This window comes from Podarcis pityusensis (genome assembly GCF_964106645.2).
Source record: "Podarcis pityusensis genome assembly, chromosome: 4".
In the NCBI taxonomy this organism is placed as follows: Eukaryota; Metazoa; Chordata; class Lepidosauria; order Squamata; family Lacertidae; genus Podarcis; species Podarcis pityusensis.
In genome coordinates this window covers 80,306,055-80,323,579 of record NC_138027.1, presented here as the reverse complement: position 1 = coordinate 80,323,579, position 17,525 = coordinate 80,306,055, and the positions used below count along the sequence as shown (strand labels likewise).

The 17,525-nt window shown below is 48.9% G+C and overlaps 1 protein-coding gene and 2 long non-coding RNA genes across 4 annotated transcripts in view; 2 read left to right on the top strand and 1 right to left on the bottom strand.

Moving 5' to 3' along the window:
* The window catches only part of LOC308475872, a 336,243-nt gene that overhangs the window by 158,016 nt on the left and 160,702 nt on the right, over nt 1-17,525 (bottom strand). For both annotated transcript variants that reach the window (XR_013985457.1, XR_013985458.1), the window contains one exon: nt 13,655-13,820. This is a non-coding gene — a long non-coding RNA (uncharacterized lncRNA). The remainder of the gene's footprint in view (nt 1-13,654; nt 13,821-17,525) is intronic.
* LOC308475929 overlaps nt 1-17,525 on the top strand; it is a 359,243-nt gene that overhangs the window by 314,243 nt on the left and 27,475 nt on the right. The gene's annotated exons all lie outside the window — the stretch shown is intronic.
* SOX1 (SRY-box transcription factor 1) lies at nt 14,675-16,120 on the top strand. The gene has a single exon (XM_081003206.1). The coding sequence runs from the start codon at nt 14,803-14,805 to the stop codon at nt 15,976-15,978; it is 1,176 nt and encodes a 391-aa protein (XP_080859332.1). The 5' UTR covers nt 14,675-14,802; the 3' UTR covers nt 15,979-16,120.

Genomic DNA, 17,525 nt, shown 5'->3' with positions numbered 1-17,525 from the left:
GGCTCCGCCAGGAGTTTCCTGAGGGGAGGCGCGCTTGCAACTTTCGACGAGAGGCTCCAAAGAGCTTTCCGTTGCTGCTTGATCGATGGGGGATCCATGTGGAGATGCGTGACGAACGGGGGGGGGGACTTTCACTTTTATGATAAAAGATTTTTTTTAAAAAAAATAATAATGACCCACCCCACACATACACAGAATCTCTCTCTCTCTCTCTCTCCAACACACACACACACAACCGACTCCCCAGCTCAGCAGACAGTCGAAAGGTGGGTGGAAGCTCAGCAAGCAGTCTTAATTTTTGTTCGGTTTTTACGCATTTTTCCCCCGGGCAAGGGAACTGCGAGGGGAAGGGAGGGATGCAGGCGGGCTACTTTTTGGTTCAGGGGTTGGTTTCCATTTGGGCAGAGGGCGGCAATTGACATGTCCACGTGGGAAGTCGGGGTGTGATGGCGGGTTGGGGGGGAGGTTTGAGGAAGCAGGAGCCGTTCGGGTTTGCGTGACCCCGCGGCCTTACCCAAGGCAGAAAGAAACTTTGCCTGCTCTGGGATTGGCTCTCTCCCAGGAAACGCGGCTCTAAAGAACCTAGTTACTGTTCTTTGATAAAAACGCCGGCAAACAGTCGCCAGCGAGTTTTAGCTGGGGTAGTGGGAGAGGTTAAGGAACCCCCACACACTTTCATGTAACCTGAGGGTCTCCCAGAATGTGACACGACCTCTTGGCCGGTGGAAATCTATTTCCCTTCGTGCTGAATCCCAATCCCGTTAGGTTTCCTTAAGCAAAAGACGAGGAGACCCCTTCAATCGATAAACCCACCACGTTAAAGACGCTGTATGTCTCCAGCCGCAGAGTTTTGTCCCGCTTTCGCCGGAGCTAGCTGAACCGGGTTGGGAGGGCGGGAATCTGGACCAGGGAGGTGGTTCAGGAGGCACCGCCAGAAGCCGGAGATCTGAGCACCACTCAGTCTCGGGAGAAAACGGATCTGGCTCCTGGCAGAAACAGGTGTTTAAATGTGATAGCAGCTTCAGTCAATTAACCCATTTATAAACCCGTTTGAGCGCATTGATCCCCAGGCAGCCTGGAGAAGGGGAGGGGGTCGCCTTGAAAGCCTCTTTGTTCAAAGGGCAAAGTGGTGTCCTGATAGCCTACCTAGAAGAGAGAGAAACGGAAGAGGGGCAGAGGGAAGGAGAAAGGAAGAGAGACAAAACGTCTGCGCCGGCTTTGAGAGCAAAGATCGCAGTGTCAAATGAGCCGAGCAGGGCGCAATCCTGTGCGCACTTACTTGAGCATCATAGGGTCACACACAGTCAGTGAGGATGCGGGAGGAAGAGGAAAAGGCCGCCCAGTTCGGTTCTAGATAATCGAACTGTCTTGAAACCCAGAGCAAGTGGAGCCCGGCGTTCTCGAGGCCCTCTGGGCGGAAGCGACCTTCCTAGCTACACAGAGCTCTGCGTAACTCTAAAGCTGGCACGCAGCGTTTCGAAACCTATTTGTTTATACGTGTGTACTTGGCCTCATCCATTTTACTCGAGGCGGGTTATAGTCCCAAAAAAGGGGGGGAGGGAGCAATGGAACAACACAGACTTTCACTTTCTTGTGCTGCGACCCTATCGCAGCCGAGGCTGCATTTTTACGCGCAACTTCTCTGCGGGTAAGGAGGGCCGATGAACCCCGCGGGGTTTGGTTCCAGGTAAACATACCTGCGCTTAGGCTGTCACCCTCTGATCTAAAGGTGTTGGGTAAGCCATGCCCAACTCCTCCTCAGTCCCGGATTCTCTGGACGTCCAAAGCGTGTCTTGCCAACTGTATGGCGGAAATCGGATAGCAAGGAGTTCGCATCACGTAGCCTCATAAGGGCTATTCCTCCAAAAGCTACTTTCACACGTGAATGGCTCCGCGGTGTCACTAGGTGAGGTGTCTTGGGGCCAAATCCCAGAACAAACTCAACATTAAATAATTCGAGGAGAGAGTCCTGAGAGGGAACAGAAGTGGAAGAGGGAAAGAGTGGCTACGCCTCCCCTATCTCGCGTGGACACACGCACACCCTCCCCTGTCTTGCTCTACCAGAAGCCTAAGAACCATTTAGGGCATCAGTGTGTACCAAATAACTTTTTTTTTTTTTTTTTTTTAAAGGGAGTGTTTCCAAAGAATTGTTTAGATTGCGCATCCCGCAGATGCTGGTTGCGGGCTTATTTTTAAAACAAATAAAAACAACCCACCGACGCCCAAGGAAGTTCGCTGAGTTGAAGTGCAGAAAAAGTAGCAACATTCCTTCATAAAAATTGATTTGGAGAAGGACTGGATCCCTGATGTGAATAATCTTGGGTGTGTGGGTGTGTGTGTAGCTGAATATATCCTAAGTGAGCAGCTTAAAGAGAGAGGTAGAAAACAGGAGGACGAGAGAGATTGTACTATACAGTATGGCTTTCCGTACATCTCTCCTGTAAGCCTTTCTAGGCTCTGCCTTTCGATTTCACCGAGCTCAGAAGGACTCGGAAGGTCAAGTGTCATGGCCAAGGTATGATGTCCCCAAAACAACCGCCCACCGAACCACCCACCCTCACTATAATTAGATACACACACACACACACACACACGGACCGAAAATGGAGAGAAGGGGGCATCGTGGTGAGCTACAGAGCCCGGTGCCCAGGCATCTATCCGGGCCACAGTCTCAGTGGAGTAGCACCCTCATTTTTTGCGCATAAAGCCTGTCTTCCCCGCCCGGCGGGGCTTGGAGGACCGAGGGATGAGTTGCAGGGAAGTTATAGGACGAGCAACTAACTCGAAGAATAAGCTTCCAAAAACAGTCACAGCAGAAAGTTTAAGCATGCCCAAAAAACATAGCCCATATTATTATTATTATTATTATTATTATTATTATTATTATTAATTTCCTACTATGTCTGATCAACCTCCAGCTTATACCAAGACTAGGATAACAATCGCCTTCCACCCTGATCTTAAAGAAAACAGGATTCACTCCCTAGAACTCGACTCCTGCTCGTAAAAGGAGAGGTTAACGGCATTAAATGGCGCAAAGGTGGGATGTATTCCCCTCTGCGCGTAATGAAACGTCCAGAAACAGCATTTGGGAGATTATTTAGATGTCTCGCCTTGTTTGCTGTTTTTCGAAGTAATTTGGGGGATGCGGCTGCGTGACTGGAAGCCGTGTCAAAGTGATGTTTTAATCTCATAGAAAAGTGTATTAAAGGACAAGATGTAATTTATGGGAGATGCTCCGATGGGGGGGAAAAGAGAGATTGGAGTGGATGATCCTCCGCTCTCCGGTGAACCCCGTGTCAGATGTATATTGAAGCCTGGGTGGTTAATCTAATTTGCAATAACAGGGAATGGCTTGGAAGCGGGAAGGGGCGGTGGGAGAGGGGGCAGCGGCGAGGAGTTAGCTCACTTCTCCTGCCTTCAGTCGGAGGCTTTTCCTTATCAGTTTGTCTTGACTGGACTTTGATGGAGGGGTGTCTTTTCTACTTGAGGGGCCGGCCAGACAGGCTACAGAAATGCGGTTCGATGGCACCTCGTGCGAGGCATCAGTGCTCGAAATTGCCCTGGCATTTTCTTCCAAAGCAGTGGTCGTGTCTCATCCTTGAGAACGCGACGCGATAACCGTCCTTTAAAAAGTACCCGGCTTTTTTTTGTTCTTTTTACAATATAGTTGTTGTTTTTCTTAATTTTCCTACTCAAGGCGTGCCATCCTATGAGAGCCTGAAACATTTAATGTCACAACAATATCGTTGCAGCAGGGTGGGGGTATTGAATCCTATAAATCACTATATATATATATATATATATATATATATATATATATATATATATATATTATTCTGCTCATGTTATTATTATTATTATTAGTCTTAAAGGTGGTGTTGTTTTTCTGATCAGTCAGAGCTTAGAAAGCATTACTGATTGGGCTGTCTAGAGGGTGTGTGTTTTTTTGTTGGGGGGGAGGTGGAATCCGGAATTAGCCACGGCTCTTTCTAAGCAATTCTGGTCCTCTCCTATTATACGTGTATCCCTTTAACAACACAAAGACTCAAAAATTACAACTCTTGAGGAATGTTTTTTTTTTTTTTTTTAAGGTGCATTCAGACTGTTAATTACAGGGGTTTGTGTCAATGGAACTTTATCAATGACCCGTTTAATTCTGCTGTAATTACTGACAAAATAAGACAAGGATGGATCACAATAGAGAATATTTCTCTTTCAAAACAATATTGTGCCGGGAGTCTAGTTAAGGCATAATATAAACAAACAGCTTATAAAAGACTCTCTCCCTGACAAAGCGTGACGAAAGGGTGTGCTCCAACCTTGCAGGGGGAACTTGCATTCCAGGGCGCCCATTGGAAGGTTCAGGCCCGGTTACACGTGCTTAGCACACCGCTCCCAGAACAGGGAAGAGCGTCTGCAAAAAGCGCCAGGCTTGTCCTCTTCCCAACTTCCCAGCAAACCCGCCTCTTCAAACGGGAGGCTGTGAGAGCGGCGGGCGCCGGGCCCCCGAGAAGAAGGGGCCCTTTGTGCGCAGAGATCGCCAACTTCGTTCTCTGCCATAATTGCGGCTCAAAATAAGGGTTGTAAGGTGGCCATTTATATTCGTGCAACGAAAACCACCGTTGTAGCCTTGCTTGTCTTTTCTAATGTTAACGTGCCAAGCAGAATTGGAGGCAGTGGGAACAGCCGCTCCTTAGCCAGTCGCTCTCAAGCTGCCCCAGAATGTATGGAAAATAGATTTTTATCCGAATTGCGGGTGGTTGGGAGGGAAGTGTATCAGCTGGCTCGACAACATCTAAACATCGGCTGGCTGTCTTTATTACAGGGCAGAAAGCACAAATCCATGTGTGCTACTAGACAGCATTCCTCTGGATATTGTAATTAGATTCATATGTTCATCTAAAACTGTTTTTGTCGTCGTCGTTGTTGTTAATTTCGCCTCAATGTAGCGGGCAGGTCTTTAATTATTTTCAGTCCCGAACGAGGGGATTAAGAAGGAAAGTCAGCGCCCCTTCGCCCTGTTTGGCGATTAATAATAATTTTTAAAATGCAACAAGAATCCTCAGCTGAATTTTGTCTCTACGAAAAGGGAAACTGATCTTAAACCAATTCCAGTTTCCACAGGCGTGGGCACTTCCTTTCCGATGCGCCCAAGTCGCTCCTATTCGTATTCCCTCAAATGTGAGGTTATTTATATACACTCGCTTTTCCTTCCTTTTGAAGGAGGAGACCAAACGCGTCGCTCGAGGGAACGCTTTCCCCTAGATTTCGGGGAGCAGAGATGTCAACTTCTCTTCAGCTGCGAGACACATCAAGTCAGTTTTGTCGAGGGATAATGACAAACTGTGGGCAGACGACGTGGAGAAGCTGCTCTTCACATCTCGCTGATAGGCACGCGGGGTTGCATTTCAACCCCAGCGCGGAGAAAACAAACACCAATTGCAGGGACTTCGAGATCCGAGGAGAAAGAGGTTCCGATATTGGGAGTGATCAGAATTTGGTCCTCCCGGTGACTCCATTTCGTCCTCGGGAACTTTCCAGGGGGCGGCACAGGGCAGGTTGGAGAGAAACCTTTCCTACGCGAAGTTTCAGCCCTTTCCTCTGCCTCCCCCCGCCCCGTTTCTATCCTTTCATTCATAAACCTGGTGGTAGCTATAGACGCGGCTTGAATATTATTGACGTCTCTTCCCTCAACTGCTCCCTCCGTTAACCCAATTACAGAATCCATCAAGAACTGTGTTGAATTATCTCTTTTCCATACAGTATCAGCATTAGCCTAATTAAAAGCTATAATGTCTGATATAATGATTAAATCGTTAGCTCTGCTGTAGGGAAGCAATATTTTGTTTTCCCTTCAATTAGAAGCTGATTGAGGTTTTTCAGAACAGGTCAGCTGTGAAATTTGAATTATATGTGTGAGCACTGTTCACAGGGGTGAGCCCCGACTCGAAAGCTCCAGAGATTCTCCAAACGCTTTCACCCAGCGAGCTGGGAAGCAACAACAACAACAACAACAACAACAACAACAACAACAACAACAACAACATTATAGCCGCTTTGCCTCGGGGGTGAGAGGGGGCTCAGGAATCTGCAGGAGAACCGTCAGAGTGGGAAGCCTTTGTGAAAGGTGAAAGGGAAACGATTGGTTCACCTTCTGGAAAAGATTCCCAAATCACAGATAGCTTGTGAGTTTTGAAACTCTTCACTGAGAATGAGGATCACGACTGGCCCTGCTTAGATAGCGTGTGTCAACCCCCTAGGTCTTTTGCTAAGTGGATTAGAACACGCTTCTTAAAATGAAATTGAGAATTTGAGAAGACTCGCTTTGGGTTTACTTGGGGGAATTTGCGCAAGAAAGCAGAGAAAGCGCTCGGTCGGAAGTTGCAGTAGAGTAGGGTGGGGGAATCGGGGCAGGAGCCAGTGGCGTGAAGCAGGGAGTCCTCAAACACCCTACCCCACCCCCTTTCCCCACTCCCCCGCTGCAGAATCCGGAGCCGAGGAGTAGCCAGCAGACGGCGATCGCAGCCTGCGCTGCCGAGCCCGGATCCCCTGTCCCTCGGCTCACTCGCAGCAGCCTCGGGTCGGGCGCTCCTTCTCCAGAAGGGTCTCCTCCTCTCCCCGCGTTTCCTCCTAGGGGACTTGCCGGTGCCTTTCCAGCGTGCGCAGCGCCAGCTCCTGGCGGGCCAAGGAAGCGCAAACGGCATTCCCCAGCTGGACGCGCTTTGCGCCGCAGTCACCAGAAAGAAGCAGGCAAAGTCGGCGAGGTGGGAGAGGGGCGAGTGTGGGGAGTTTCCTTTGCGAGTCGCCCTCCTGATCTCCCAGAAAACTTAAGAAATTAAGGTATCCTCAGACCAGCCTGGATCTCCCACCTTCGACGCACCTTGCTGCAGAATTTAATCGCAGAATTAGTTGACTCGTTCAGCTGCCAGCTGTCATGTTTAGGGGCCGTGCTGACCATACACGTGTGAAGCAGGCCTTGTATGATGTAGGCAATGTTCATTTGGAGAGCGAGCGAGCCTGTTTCTCAGAAGAAGAAGAAAACAAACGGGGGGAGAGGGAAGGAGGGGGAAATATTCTGTCTTTTTCAAGCTGTTTTCCAGAAATGATCTTGACCATGAGATCTTGCCACCAAAGTGGCTCCAGGGGTTACTCAGTGGGCTGGTTCACGAAAGGTGCAACTCACAAACCAGCGGTATCGCTAAAAGTTCCAGGGAAACATAAGTAGAGCTACCCTGAGAACAATCCCGAATTTGATTGTTGGATTGGATTGATCTGGACCAAAAGGAGGCCTCCATTTCCGAGAGCAGTTTGCTCCCAATGGACCGGATTTGCTTCATGCCCAGGGTCCTTATACTTCCGACCTGACCAAACAAAATTACCGCCACCAAGCAATCCCCACAAGGAGCTGGCTAGCCATTTCGGGTGAAACTTTTTCTTGCAGTACCCACCCAATTCTGGTTTGAGCCACCGGAATTGTTCCGCCAGTGGATATTTTGTGCTGTTCTAGGGTTGTTGTTTTTAATGTACTGCTTTATTAAATGGTTGTGAGTTTTGCATCTTAATACTATAAATGGCTCCCAGGAGCCTCTGGCTGCGTGAAGCGATATGTAAACCCAATAAACTAACACTAAATTAAACCAGACGGTCGTTTTCATCAGATAGGCACATCTGGCATAACATCACCCTACTTGGTTTTTTAAAAAAAGAAAGAAAAGAAACACTTTCTAAAGCATTCCTTTTAAAAAGGGTATACTGCCTGGCTAGACACTGTAGGTTCCTAGAGGGATGGATATTCTCCTTCGAGGTGAGGGAGGCGGCTCACCTGGCTGTGCCCCCAGTTGAAACTTTGTAGGCTCCAGCTCTTTCACTGTGAAGAGGCCACACATTGGAAACAGCCAGGCGACACCACCGGCAAATGAACACTTGCAGGTCAGTCTCCAACCTCTTTGCATGCATCTAAACAAAAATATCTTCCCCACCAGATCAGCTAGACTTGGGGGGGGGGGGGTCACTGGGTTGAGCCGCCAGGATTGATGGATTAGTCATGCAAGGTGGAAGGCACTTGCGCAACTCCGCCGGCCCTTCCCCTCCAGGATCGGACGGATCCTCACCGTGGTCAGTGGGGGATCACTCGGAGGAAGCTATGCACAGGATCGCAGCCTTGAAACTCAAGGTTGCACTCCTCCAGCTATAAACGGGTGGTCAGGCCCTTTCAGAGGTCTAGAGAGGCCCGAGTCACTTCCAGGTTTGCGTTGTAGTTACAGGTAGGTAGCCGTAGTCGAAACAAAATATTTAAAAATTCCTTCTAGTAGCACCTTAGAGACCAACTAAGTTTGTTATTGGTATGAGCTTTCGTGTATCTGAAGAAGTGTGCATGCACACGGAAGCTCATACCAATAACAAACTTAGTTGGTCTCTAAGGTGCTACTGGAAGGAATTTTTAAATTTTGTTTCGAGGTTTGAGTTGGTTAGAGCGCGGTGCTGATAATGAACAAGGCTGCAAGTTCGATCCCCGCATGGGACAGCTGCCTATCCCCTGTATGGCAAGGAGTTTGGACTAGGATGATCCTCAGGGTCCCTTCCATCTCTACAATTCCATGATTCTGTGATAATAAAAACAAAGATGGCAGCAGCGGGGAAAAGCACCAAAACCAGAGCGAAACCTCAGAGATAATCAGCACCTGCTTTTCAAGCTGAGAAAGTGTGTGTCGCATTTTGGTCCAATGTGCATAAACGTAGGTTGTGAAACTTACCCAAAATTTAACGTGCCTAAATCTGAGGCCACCTTTGAGCTTAAGGTCCTGGGCCAAATGGCCCTACACACACACACACACACACACACACGGTCGTGCGGATGGTGTGGACCACTTTTCTCCAGGAGCCAGTTACACTGCTTCCAAGGCAGGTCTAAAGACTGTCCATGCATTCGGGTCTTGCCCGTGTAGGGATCTCGGCACCAGGTGCCAAACCACACCGGCTGCCTACTTGGCACGCGCAAGAGCTGTCAGTCCCCTGCCGCTTAGTAAAAAGACACGTGCAGCCGTCCAAGGTGAGCCCAGTGGTAGAATCTACCACGCCAAAGGTTTTGACTGCCAGCATTGGAAAGTTGGTTGATGTGTTATTTAAGAGTTTAAATGGACTCAAAAGGCAACCTGGGGGGTAATGCCAGGTATCCGTATTGATAAACGAATGGCCGAATTCTGCAACTTGGTCACATACATGAATGCTTACTCAAGAGTATGTTCCGTGCTTTTTAATAATATTTTTCAAAGCATATGAGTCAACTCCTAGGGCCCCCAATAAAATATTTGAGGGGGCTAGGCACCCCAAAAGTTTTTGGGCATTCAGATGGTGTGTGCGCGCGCGCCGCATCTTGTGATCGATTTTGCAAGGCGGCGCTTACCTGCCGCCGCGCCCCCCCCCCCCCATTTATTATTCTAGTTGGCACCCTTGTTTCGAAGTAAGTGCTCAGGCAAGGACCATTTTACACGGAGCAGCCAGATAACAGGCAGTTTGGCTTCGCTCTGTCAGTAACTTTTTGGGTCTCTGTTTCTCGTCTGTAAAACGGGAAGGGCAGCTGTCTCACAACCTCATGAGCCTGTTGTGAGGATCAATGAGAGACGCACTTTGCTCAATAAACAGGTTGTGGGCATGTTTATTCGGAAGTTAAGCCCAGTTTATTGAGCGAGTTTACTTCCAAGACTGTGGGTTAGATTGGACTCCGTCCTGTATCGCTTTACATTGATGGAATGAGTGGGTGTTTGCATCGACGACATTGGCTGCGGGCACATTCATTGCCCCATAAATGCACTCAATACTTTCTAAACATTTATTAAATATTATTATTTATTACACAACTTCTACACCAATTGCCCAAAGAGGACAAGCCTTTCAGTGAGTAACGACAGAGACAGAGACGCCACTTAGAAATCCTGTTCTATATTTATTGCTGCATTTCTCAAGTCAAATCTTAGGCAATCTGCCTGTAATTGGCTACCGAAGTTCAAAAGTAGGAAAAAAATATTTTCCACTCCTCAGTTAGCTGTTCGTTTGATCAAAATCTCTTTCAGCGGACACGTACACACTCTAGAAGAGGGCCAGTGGCATCTCTGCCCTGACCACATTGGTCTAATATGGTTCCCACCAGACTTGATCTCAGGATGCTTCGAATCAACGTCTTGAGGACTTCTCCATGCCCCATTTTAGGCAGTGGCAGTAGCAAGTTCAATAGCGACATTTTAAGAACAACAACCACACTTAGTGGCACCTTGTGTTAAATACTCCCCTACCCTGGAGTGCCCTCTGCACTAGAGTGGCATTTGGCTGCAGAGGATAAACTTCAGCGCCACACTAAGTTCTCCTCGATCTTCTGAGCCATCGCGTGTAAATCTAGATCTTGTTCTCTTTGAAGTGGTTTTGGCTTTGCAGGCTGGTCCACTGTCACCCAGTGAACCTCATGACTGAGTGGGGATTTGAACCCATATTTCCCAGGTCCTAATCTAACTACTACACCACGCTATACCTAAGGGGGCCTGCCCCATACGTTTAGTGTGTAAGGGGGAAGACGTGTGCCAGGTCTTATTCCCAGCGTTGTTTTTTCTTTTCTTTAGCTTCAGATACTGATTTTTAAACGCCATAACCTGGTTAGCAGTTTCTGAGCCCATGGATGGCCTCGATTCTATTGTGAATGTAGACCGGTGTTAACAGCGTTACGGAATGAGCTCGCAGTTATTTCATGTTTCTGTATATTCTGTATTGTTTCATTTTCCTTCTACTATTTTTAATTGCTGCTTTTACTGTGGACCTCACTGGTGAGAGAGAGAGAGAGAGAGAGAGAGAGGAGAGAGAAAGCGCAGTCGCCTGCCAAACGGATGTTGCGCTACTTCCAAGGTCTGTACTCTTGCATCTGATGAAGTAGACTGTTGCCCAGAAAAGCTAATACCTCAAGAGAACCTGTCAGACTTTTAAGATGCACTTTTGGCAATTTAGCGTCCAGTCGTGTGAAATGAAGGAGATGTGAAGATGACAGTCAGCATGAAAGGATGGCCGTAGGCATTATAAGAGAAGCCCTTTAAAGTTTAAACATTTTGCAGAAGAAATGGGCGGTGAAGAGAGATTGGACGGGCGCAGCCCTTGGGATTAGTTAACGTGCCATTCTATGAAAAGGAGTCAAGAGGGTGTCTTGGTCTATTACCTTTTGCTGGTGATTTGGTTATTACGCGTTTGGAATATTTACTGGTATATAAAGTAACTGCGACTGATTTAATTGCAGTCTCTTACCACGCTTGGAAGCATAACATATCAATGCATTTCTGATAGCCCTGTTGCAGCAAAGACAACACAGTCGGGTTGTTGACTTCTTGAAATAAACACCCAACAAATCCTAACAAATGTATTGTGGCATGGATTAGAGTCCACTTCACAAGATGCATCTTCAGTGAAGTTATCATCAGTTGGCAGGTCTACTTATATACATGATAGGGGGAAATAAAGAACAAAGAGGGTGCGGGGAAAACATTGAAAACCGTGGAGTCAAGGGAAAAGTGCAGTTTACCCTATTCAACGGAAGTATTTTCTTATGTTTACATTTTCAATTCAAGCGTTGTTTGTTATACAATTCTGGTTTAGAGTGAGGGGGCCAGAAGTTCTCAAAAGTCAACAGAGGTGAAGAAACATATTCAGACGAGGGAGAATGATCTCCTTAGCTACATATATTTCAAGATCTTGCTGTGGAATCCTAAAGCTTATCTATTCTGGAACTATATATACATGAATCAGTTCCAAAAGCGGGGAAAATGTGTGGCAGAAACATAAACATTTATTTAAACAGAAACATAAATTAAAGTCCTGACCCCTATTTCAGGCAGGGACTAGAAAGTAAGACCCACAGAGTTATCTCCACTGGGATTTCCTTCCAAAATCAGGACAGTCCCCTTTACATGGCATGTAAGCTGGAGGGGTTTGTTGATTGAGATTGGGCGCCTGGAAACCTATGAGTTTTTGTACAGATTTCTCATCAACTTCTATAGGTACAATGCCTGTAATCTGAGCCACACATTAAGGTAAAGGTAAAGGGACCCCTGACCATTAGGTCCAGTCCTGACCGACTCTGGGGTTGCGGCGCTCATCTTGCTTTATTGACCGAGGGAGCCGGCGTACAGCTTCCAGGTCATGTGGCCAGCATGACTAAGCCACTTCTGGCGAACCAGAGGAGCGCACGCAAACGCCGTTTATCTTCCTGCCGGAGGGTACCTATTTATCTACTTGCACTGTGTGCTTTCGAACTGCTAGGTTGGCACACATTACAAGGAAGCAAATTCCATTGACATCTACAGGAAAGAACTTCTGTTCCAAGCATTGTGCTAGGGTATGGGGCGTCAGTTCTCCATTCTTAAAACAATCTTCACTACTTGGAGACCTGTCTCCTACTGGGAAGTTGAGAAATCTGACTGAGAACCAAGAAGTACACGAACGAGCATTACGTTTCTTAAACACCCCCCTTCCATTAGTATATTTCTTAAACACCCCGTTCCAAAATTGCCCAAAGGTAAACCACACTGATGTCCATGGGACATAAATGACAAGAAATATTCTTAGTTAGACTTCAACGTCTAGGCCCTTACTTGGGAATGGGGCTAGCTAAACTCACCTGAGTAAACATGGGTAGCACCGACCTGAATGTTTTATAGTGTAGTTTCAAAGCAACTTATACTACAGCCTACTACATTTTATAAATAGTGATTTCAGATTTTAAACTTGACACGCATCCCCATCCTAAACATATTAAATTGAAAGAATTTCCAGAGAGGTAACCCTGTTATATACTGCAGAACACCAAGGACACGTCTCGTGGCACCTTAAAAATTAGCCAACATTGTCTCATGACTCACGAAACTTTATGCCACGATAAATCTTTAAGATACCATGTCATTGTTGATACTACTTCAAAGTAGAGTCCCACTGATCTCAATAGAACTTTCTTCCAAGTGAGCTGAGATCGGAGAGTCTTTTTGGTGAGATTCTCACACACAGATAAAGATATGATAAATCTTGAGGGCTTATTAAAATGTTGCCTTTCCCAACACCCGCCCAGAAAACACCTGCGCGTCAAGATACACTAGCGGAAAATTATATTCCTTCTCAGCAAGCACAAAAGGCATAGGAAACAAACAAAAAAAGTTCCGTACAGGAAAGGAAGAGAAGATGCAGAAAGGAAAATTTACAAGGTTGAAAAAGTCCAGTAGCTTAAAAACTAAATAACTTCTGCCGGTCCCAACAACGTCTGTCGCTGCTGCTGTGCCCTCCCCCAAATGAATTCTTTGCAGCTAAACACGCCACGGTTCCAGAAGATCAGGCGGAAACCAGGGTGCGCGCGATTTAAATTTAAATAATCTTTTTGGGGTGAAGCGCATCTTGAACCGGTTCGAATTGGCATATATATGCCCTCGGAATTTTATTTTATTTTTCGCCGTTACGGCCTTTGCTTCCTAGTAGACGCTTAGTTCGGTTCGGGTTATTTTATTATTTATTCGCGTTCCTGGTGGTTGTGTGTGACCCCCTTTCGCGGCCCCTCCCCGAAGGCTCCCCATCCCCGCCCTGCTCCCCTCCCTCGCCCTTCCCCGCCAGTTCCATAATAGTTTGTACTTCTCACCTCCGGACGTCACTCCTCAGTGCGCCATGCAAATAATCCCCCGCCGGCGCGCTCCGATTGGCCAAGGCAAACTAATTTAATCCCCGTTCGGTGCGCGGTGTATGGCTGCTGGGCTCTTCTCTCGTGGTATCTCTCGGCTGCTCCTCCTTTCCCGATTCCTCCCGGGCTAGAGGAGGGAAACCACAGAGAACAAATTACTGTGCAAGTTCTGCTGCCTGCCTGGGAGCTCTTGGCTTTCCCCCTCCCCTCACTCTCGCCCCCCTCCCGCGCGTCCTTACTATTTTCTTCCTTTTTCCCTCACTCACCCCTCCTCCTCCTCCCTCTTTTTCTTGTGATTTAATTACTCCTTTCTTTTATTTTCCCCCTCCCGCTTTTTTTTTTTTTTTTTACGCGTGGTGGAGGCGGCAGAGGGGGAGGGGGATTTCCTGTCTCTTCGCCTCTGTTCACTTGGGACCAGCGGATGCGAGTCACACACGCTCCCTCCCTCAACTCTCTCTCTCTCTCTCTCTCTCTTTCGCTGTGGAAGTTAGCGGAGAGAGGGGGGGCGCGCGCATTAGATCACTTCAGCCGCCGCGAGAAGGAGGGGAGCGCGGCTGCCTGCGTGTGCGCGTGTGTGTGTGCGGGAGAGGGAGAGAGGCGCGCGTGTGCTGAGCCGAGGACGCAGGAGAGCGACGAGAGAGCCCGGGCGCGCACTTCCCCGCCACCTCCTCGCCAAAGTGGATCGGCCAGACTTTCTTCGCCGGCGCCGTCTTCCGCTTCTTTCCCCCGAGCCTCCGCCCGGCACCTGTTTGAGCCGCTTTTGAATCCAGCTCGACGAGAAACCGGAGCGCAACACTCTTGGAGAGGGAGAAAGTTTTGCCCGCCCGGGGAGATTCCCGCGCGCGCGCTTTCGCGCTTTCCTCTCTGAGCGCAAGAAGAAAACAACTTTCTCCCCCACCCAACCTCAGCACCACCACCCCTCCTCGCTCTCGACCGTCGTGGTGAACTCTTATATAATTTACTTCTCCTCGGCACCTCCTCTTTCCCGCCCGGACTCGTCCTCCTGGTCGGTTCCCGCTCGTGCGCTCTCCTCGGCGCTTCGCTTCTTCGCCTTCCTGCGCTCTATGTTTTGACGCTGTGGAGCCTGGTGGCCCCCGAAAGCTGCGCGAATGTATAGCATGATGATGGAGACGGACATGCACTCCCCCGGCGGAGCCCAGGTCACCACCAACCTCTCGGGCCAAACCGGAGCCGGGGGAGGAGGAGGAGGAGGAGGAGGAGGCGGCGGCGGGGGCCCCAAGGCTAACCAAGACCGGGTCAAGAGGCCCATGAACGCCTTCATGGTTTGGTCTCGGGGCCAGCGCCGGAAGATGGCCCAGGAAAACCCCAAGATGCACAACTCGGAGATCTCCAAGCGCCTGGGCGCCGAGTGGAAAGTCATGTCGGAGGCCGAGAAGAGACCCTTCATCGACGAGGCCAAGCGGCTGCGGGCGCTGCACATGAAGGAGCACCCGGATTATAAATACCGGCCCAGGAGGAAAACCAAGACTCTGCTCAAGAAGGACAAGTACTCGCTGGCCGGAGGGCTGCTGGGCGCCGGCGGCCCCGGCGGAGGCCCTCCGGTGGCCATGGGCGTCGGCGTGAGCCCGGCCGGCGTGGGCCAGCGCTTGGAGAGCCCCGGCGGAGGCGGCCCCGGCGGCGGGGGAGGCGGCGGCGGAGGCGGCGGCGGGGGCTACCCGCACATGAACGGCTGGGCCAACGGCGCGTACCCGGGCTCGGTGGCTGCGGCGGCGGCTGCGGCGGCGATGATGCAGGAGGCGCAGCTCGCCTACAGCCAGCACCCGGGCGGCGGCGCCCACCCGCACGCCCACGCGCACCACCCGCACCCGCACAACCCGCAGCCCATGCACCGCTACGACATGGGCGCCCTCCAGTACAGCCCCATCTCCAACTCGCAGGGCTACATGAGCGCCTCGCCGTCGGCCTACGGGGGCATCTCCTACGGCGCGCAACCCCACCAGAACTCGGCGGCGGCGGCGGCAGCGGCGGCCGCAGCCGCGGCAGCCGCCTCGTCCGGGGCGCTGGGCGCGCTCGGCTCCCTGGTCAAGTCCGAGCCCAGCGTCAGCCCGCCCGTCACCTCGGCGCACTCGCGGGCCCCGTGCCCTGGGGACCTGCGAGAGATGATCAGTATGTACTTGCCCGGCGGAGAAGGAGGGGACCCGGCAGCGGCGGCGGCAGCCGCGGCGGCGGCCGCCGCTGCCCAGAGCCGCCTGCACTCCTTGCCACAGCACTATCAGAGCGCCAGCACGGGGGTCAACGGCACGGTGCCCTTGACGCACATCTGAGCCAAGGGGAGGAAGGGCGCACCGACGGACGGACGGACGGACGGAGCAGCCAAGGGGCGCGGGGGCGCAGTGGAGGGTGTCGCGCTCTCTCTCCTGGGAGCCCCCTCGTCCCCCTCGCCACTGCTGCCCATCTTCCCAGACCCACCCCCCGCCGCCCCCTTCCTTTTGTACAGAACAACAAGAAAGAGAGAGGAGATGTTTTGATGACGTTGTAATAAGAATCATAATAATTATAATAACAAATATTCCTAATGGTGAGGATAATGAAGAGAGAAGGTAACAGATTGCTCTAATGCTGCCCCCCCCAGTCCCTCCCTCTCTACCCTAAGGACTAGTTTCTGAAACTGGGGGTTGGGGGGGAGTTGGGTTGTTATATTTTCCTTCTGTTGTTGTTGGGTTTTAGACAAACCGTCTGTGTTTTAACTGAGATTTTTTTTTGTACAGTATTTATCATTCACCCAGGAGCCACAATGCGTTTATATTTGCTAAAGCGGGGGGAGGGCAAAAAAGACAGACAGACATAACTATAATTGTTAATTATTCAACGATCTAGGCGACGCCAACTTTCCTGCCACATAGAAGCACTAACTGGTCACTCTTTGAGCCGCTTCTTGTGAAGACTTTTTATTGCCTAAGGAAAGCAAAGATGTTGGGGAGAACTGTTCTCGTTTATAACACAGTACCAAGGGATGCAAATCCAAAACCACGCTTAAACTCTTCTTCTTTTTGTAGTTCTTACGAAGCGGGGTTCTTTATTTTTTCTTATTTTGTTTATTTATAAAAACATTTTTATTTTATTTTTTTGCAACCAGCAACAATATTCTGGATTTTGTAAATGTTTATTACGTCTGCATTTTTTTTCTTTTGTTAACTATTTTTTGTATTTTTTTTCTTCTTGTAAATGCATTGTGGAATAATTTTAATTAATTTTAGGCGTTACAAGGGAATTCATAAATGTGTATATAGTTTACTAAAAAGGCGTTTCCGCTAAAAAAGGAAAACAAATAAAACTCTAAAGATGCGTTCGATTCTGAGTTATATCAATTTCAAAGTGAAAGTGCAACCAGTAAATCCAAAATGTACTAATTCATGGCATGCCTTAAAAACTAGAGATTGGAAATTGACTATATGTATAAATATAACGTGAAATATAATAAGATCAGCAACCACACAAATCCCTATTTGGGTTTAGACTTTTCACAGTTTCTGTGATCGCGAACAACAACAAAAAGGGGGAGAAAGTTTTTTTTTAATGGTGTAGTTTTTGGATATTATTTTAATATCTGTTGAGTATTGTTAAGGAAGGCGACCGATTAAAATACTTTCCATAGCATTCCTTGTTTATTTTGTTTATTTCTGGCACGGGCTTATTGAAACATCTAGCTTACAGTACTAAGTTTTCTGTCTTAAGTTAGTGAAGCGGTTTTAAATAGGTTTGGACGGTTCTCTCCCCCTTCTTGGCCCTGAGGCTAGATATAACTCCAACATTACTGGACTCACCATGTTTAGGCTAGATACAATTATGATGCTGAATACTGATTAGACAT

Excerpts from the sequence above, each read along its gene's own strand:
- SOX1 (XM_081003206.1), top strand. The coding sequence starts at position 14,803 with ATGTATAGCATGATGATGGAGACGGACATGCACTCCCCCGGCGGAGCC.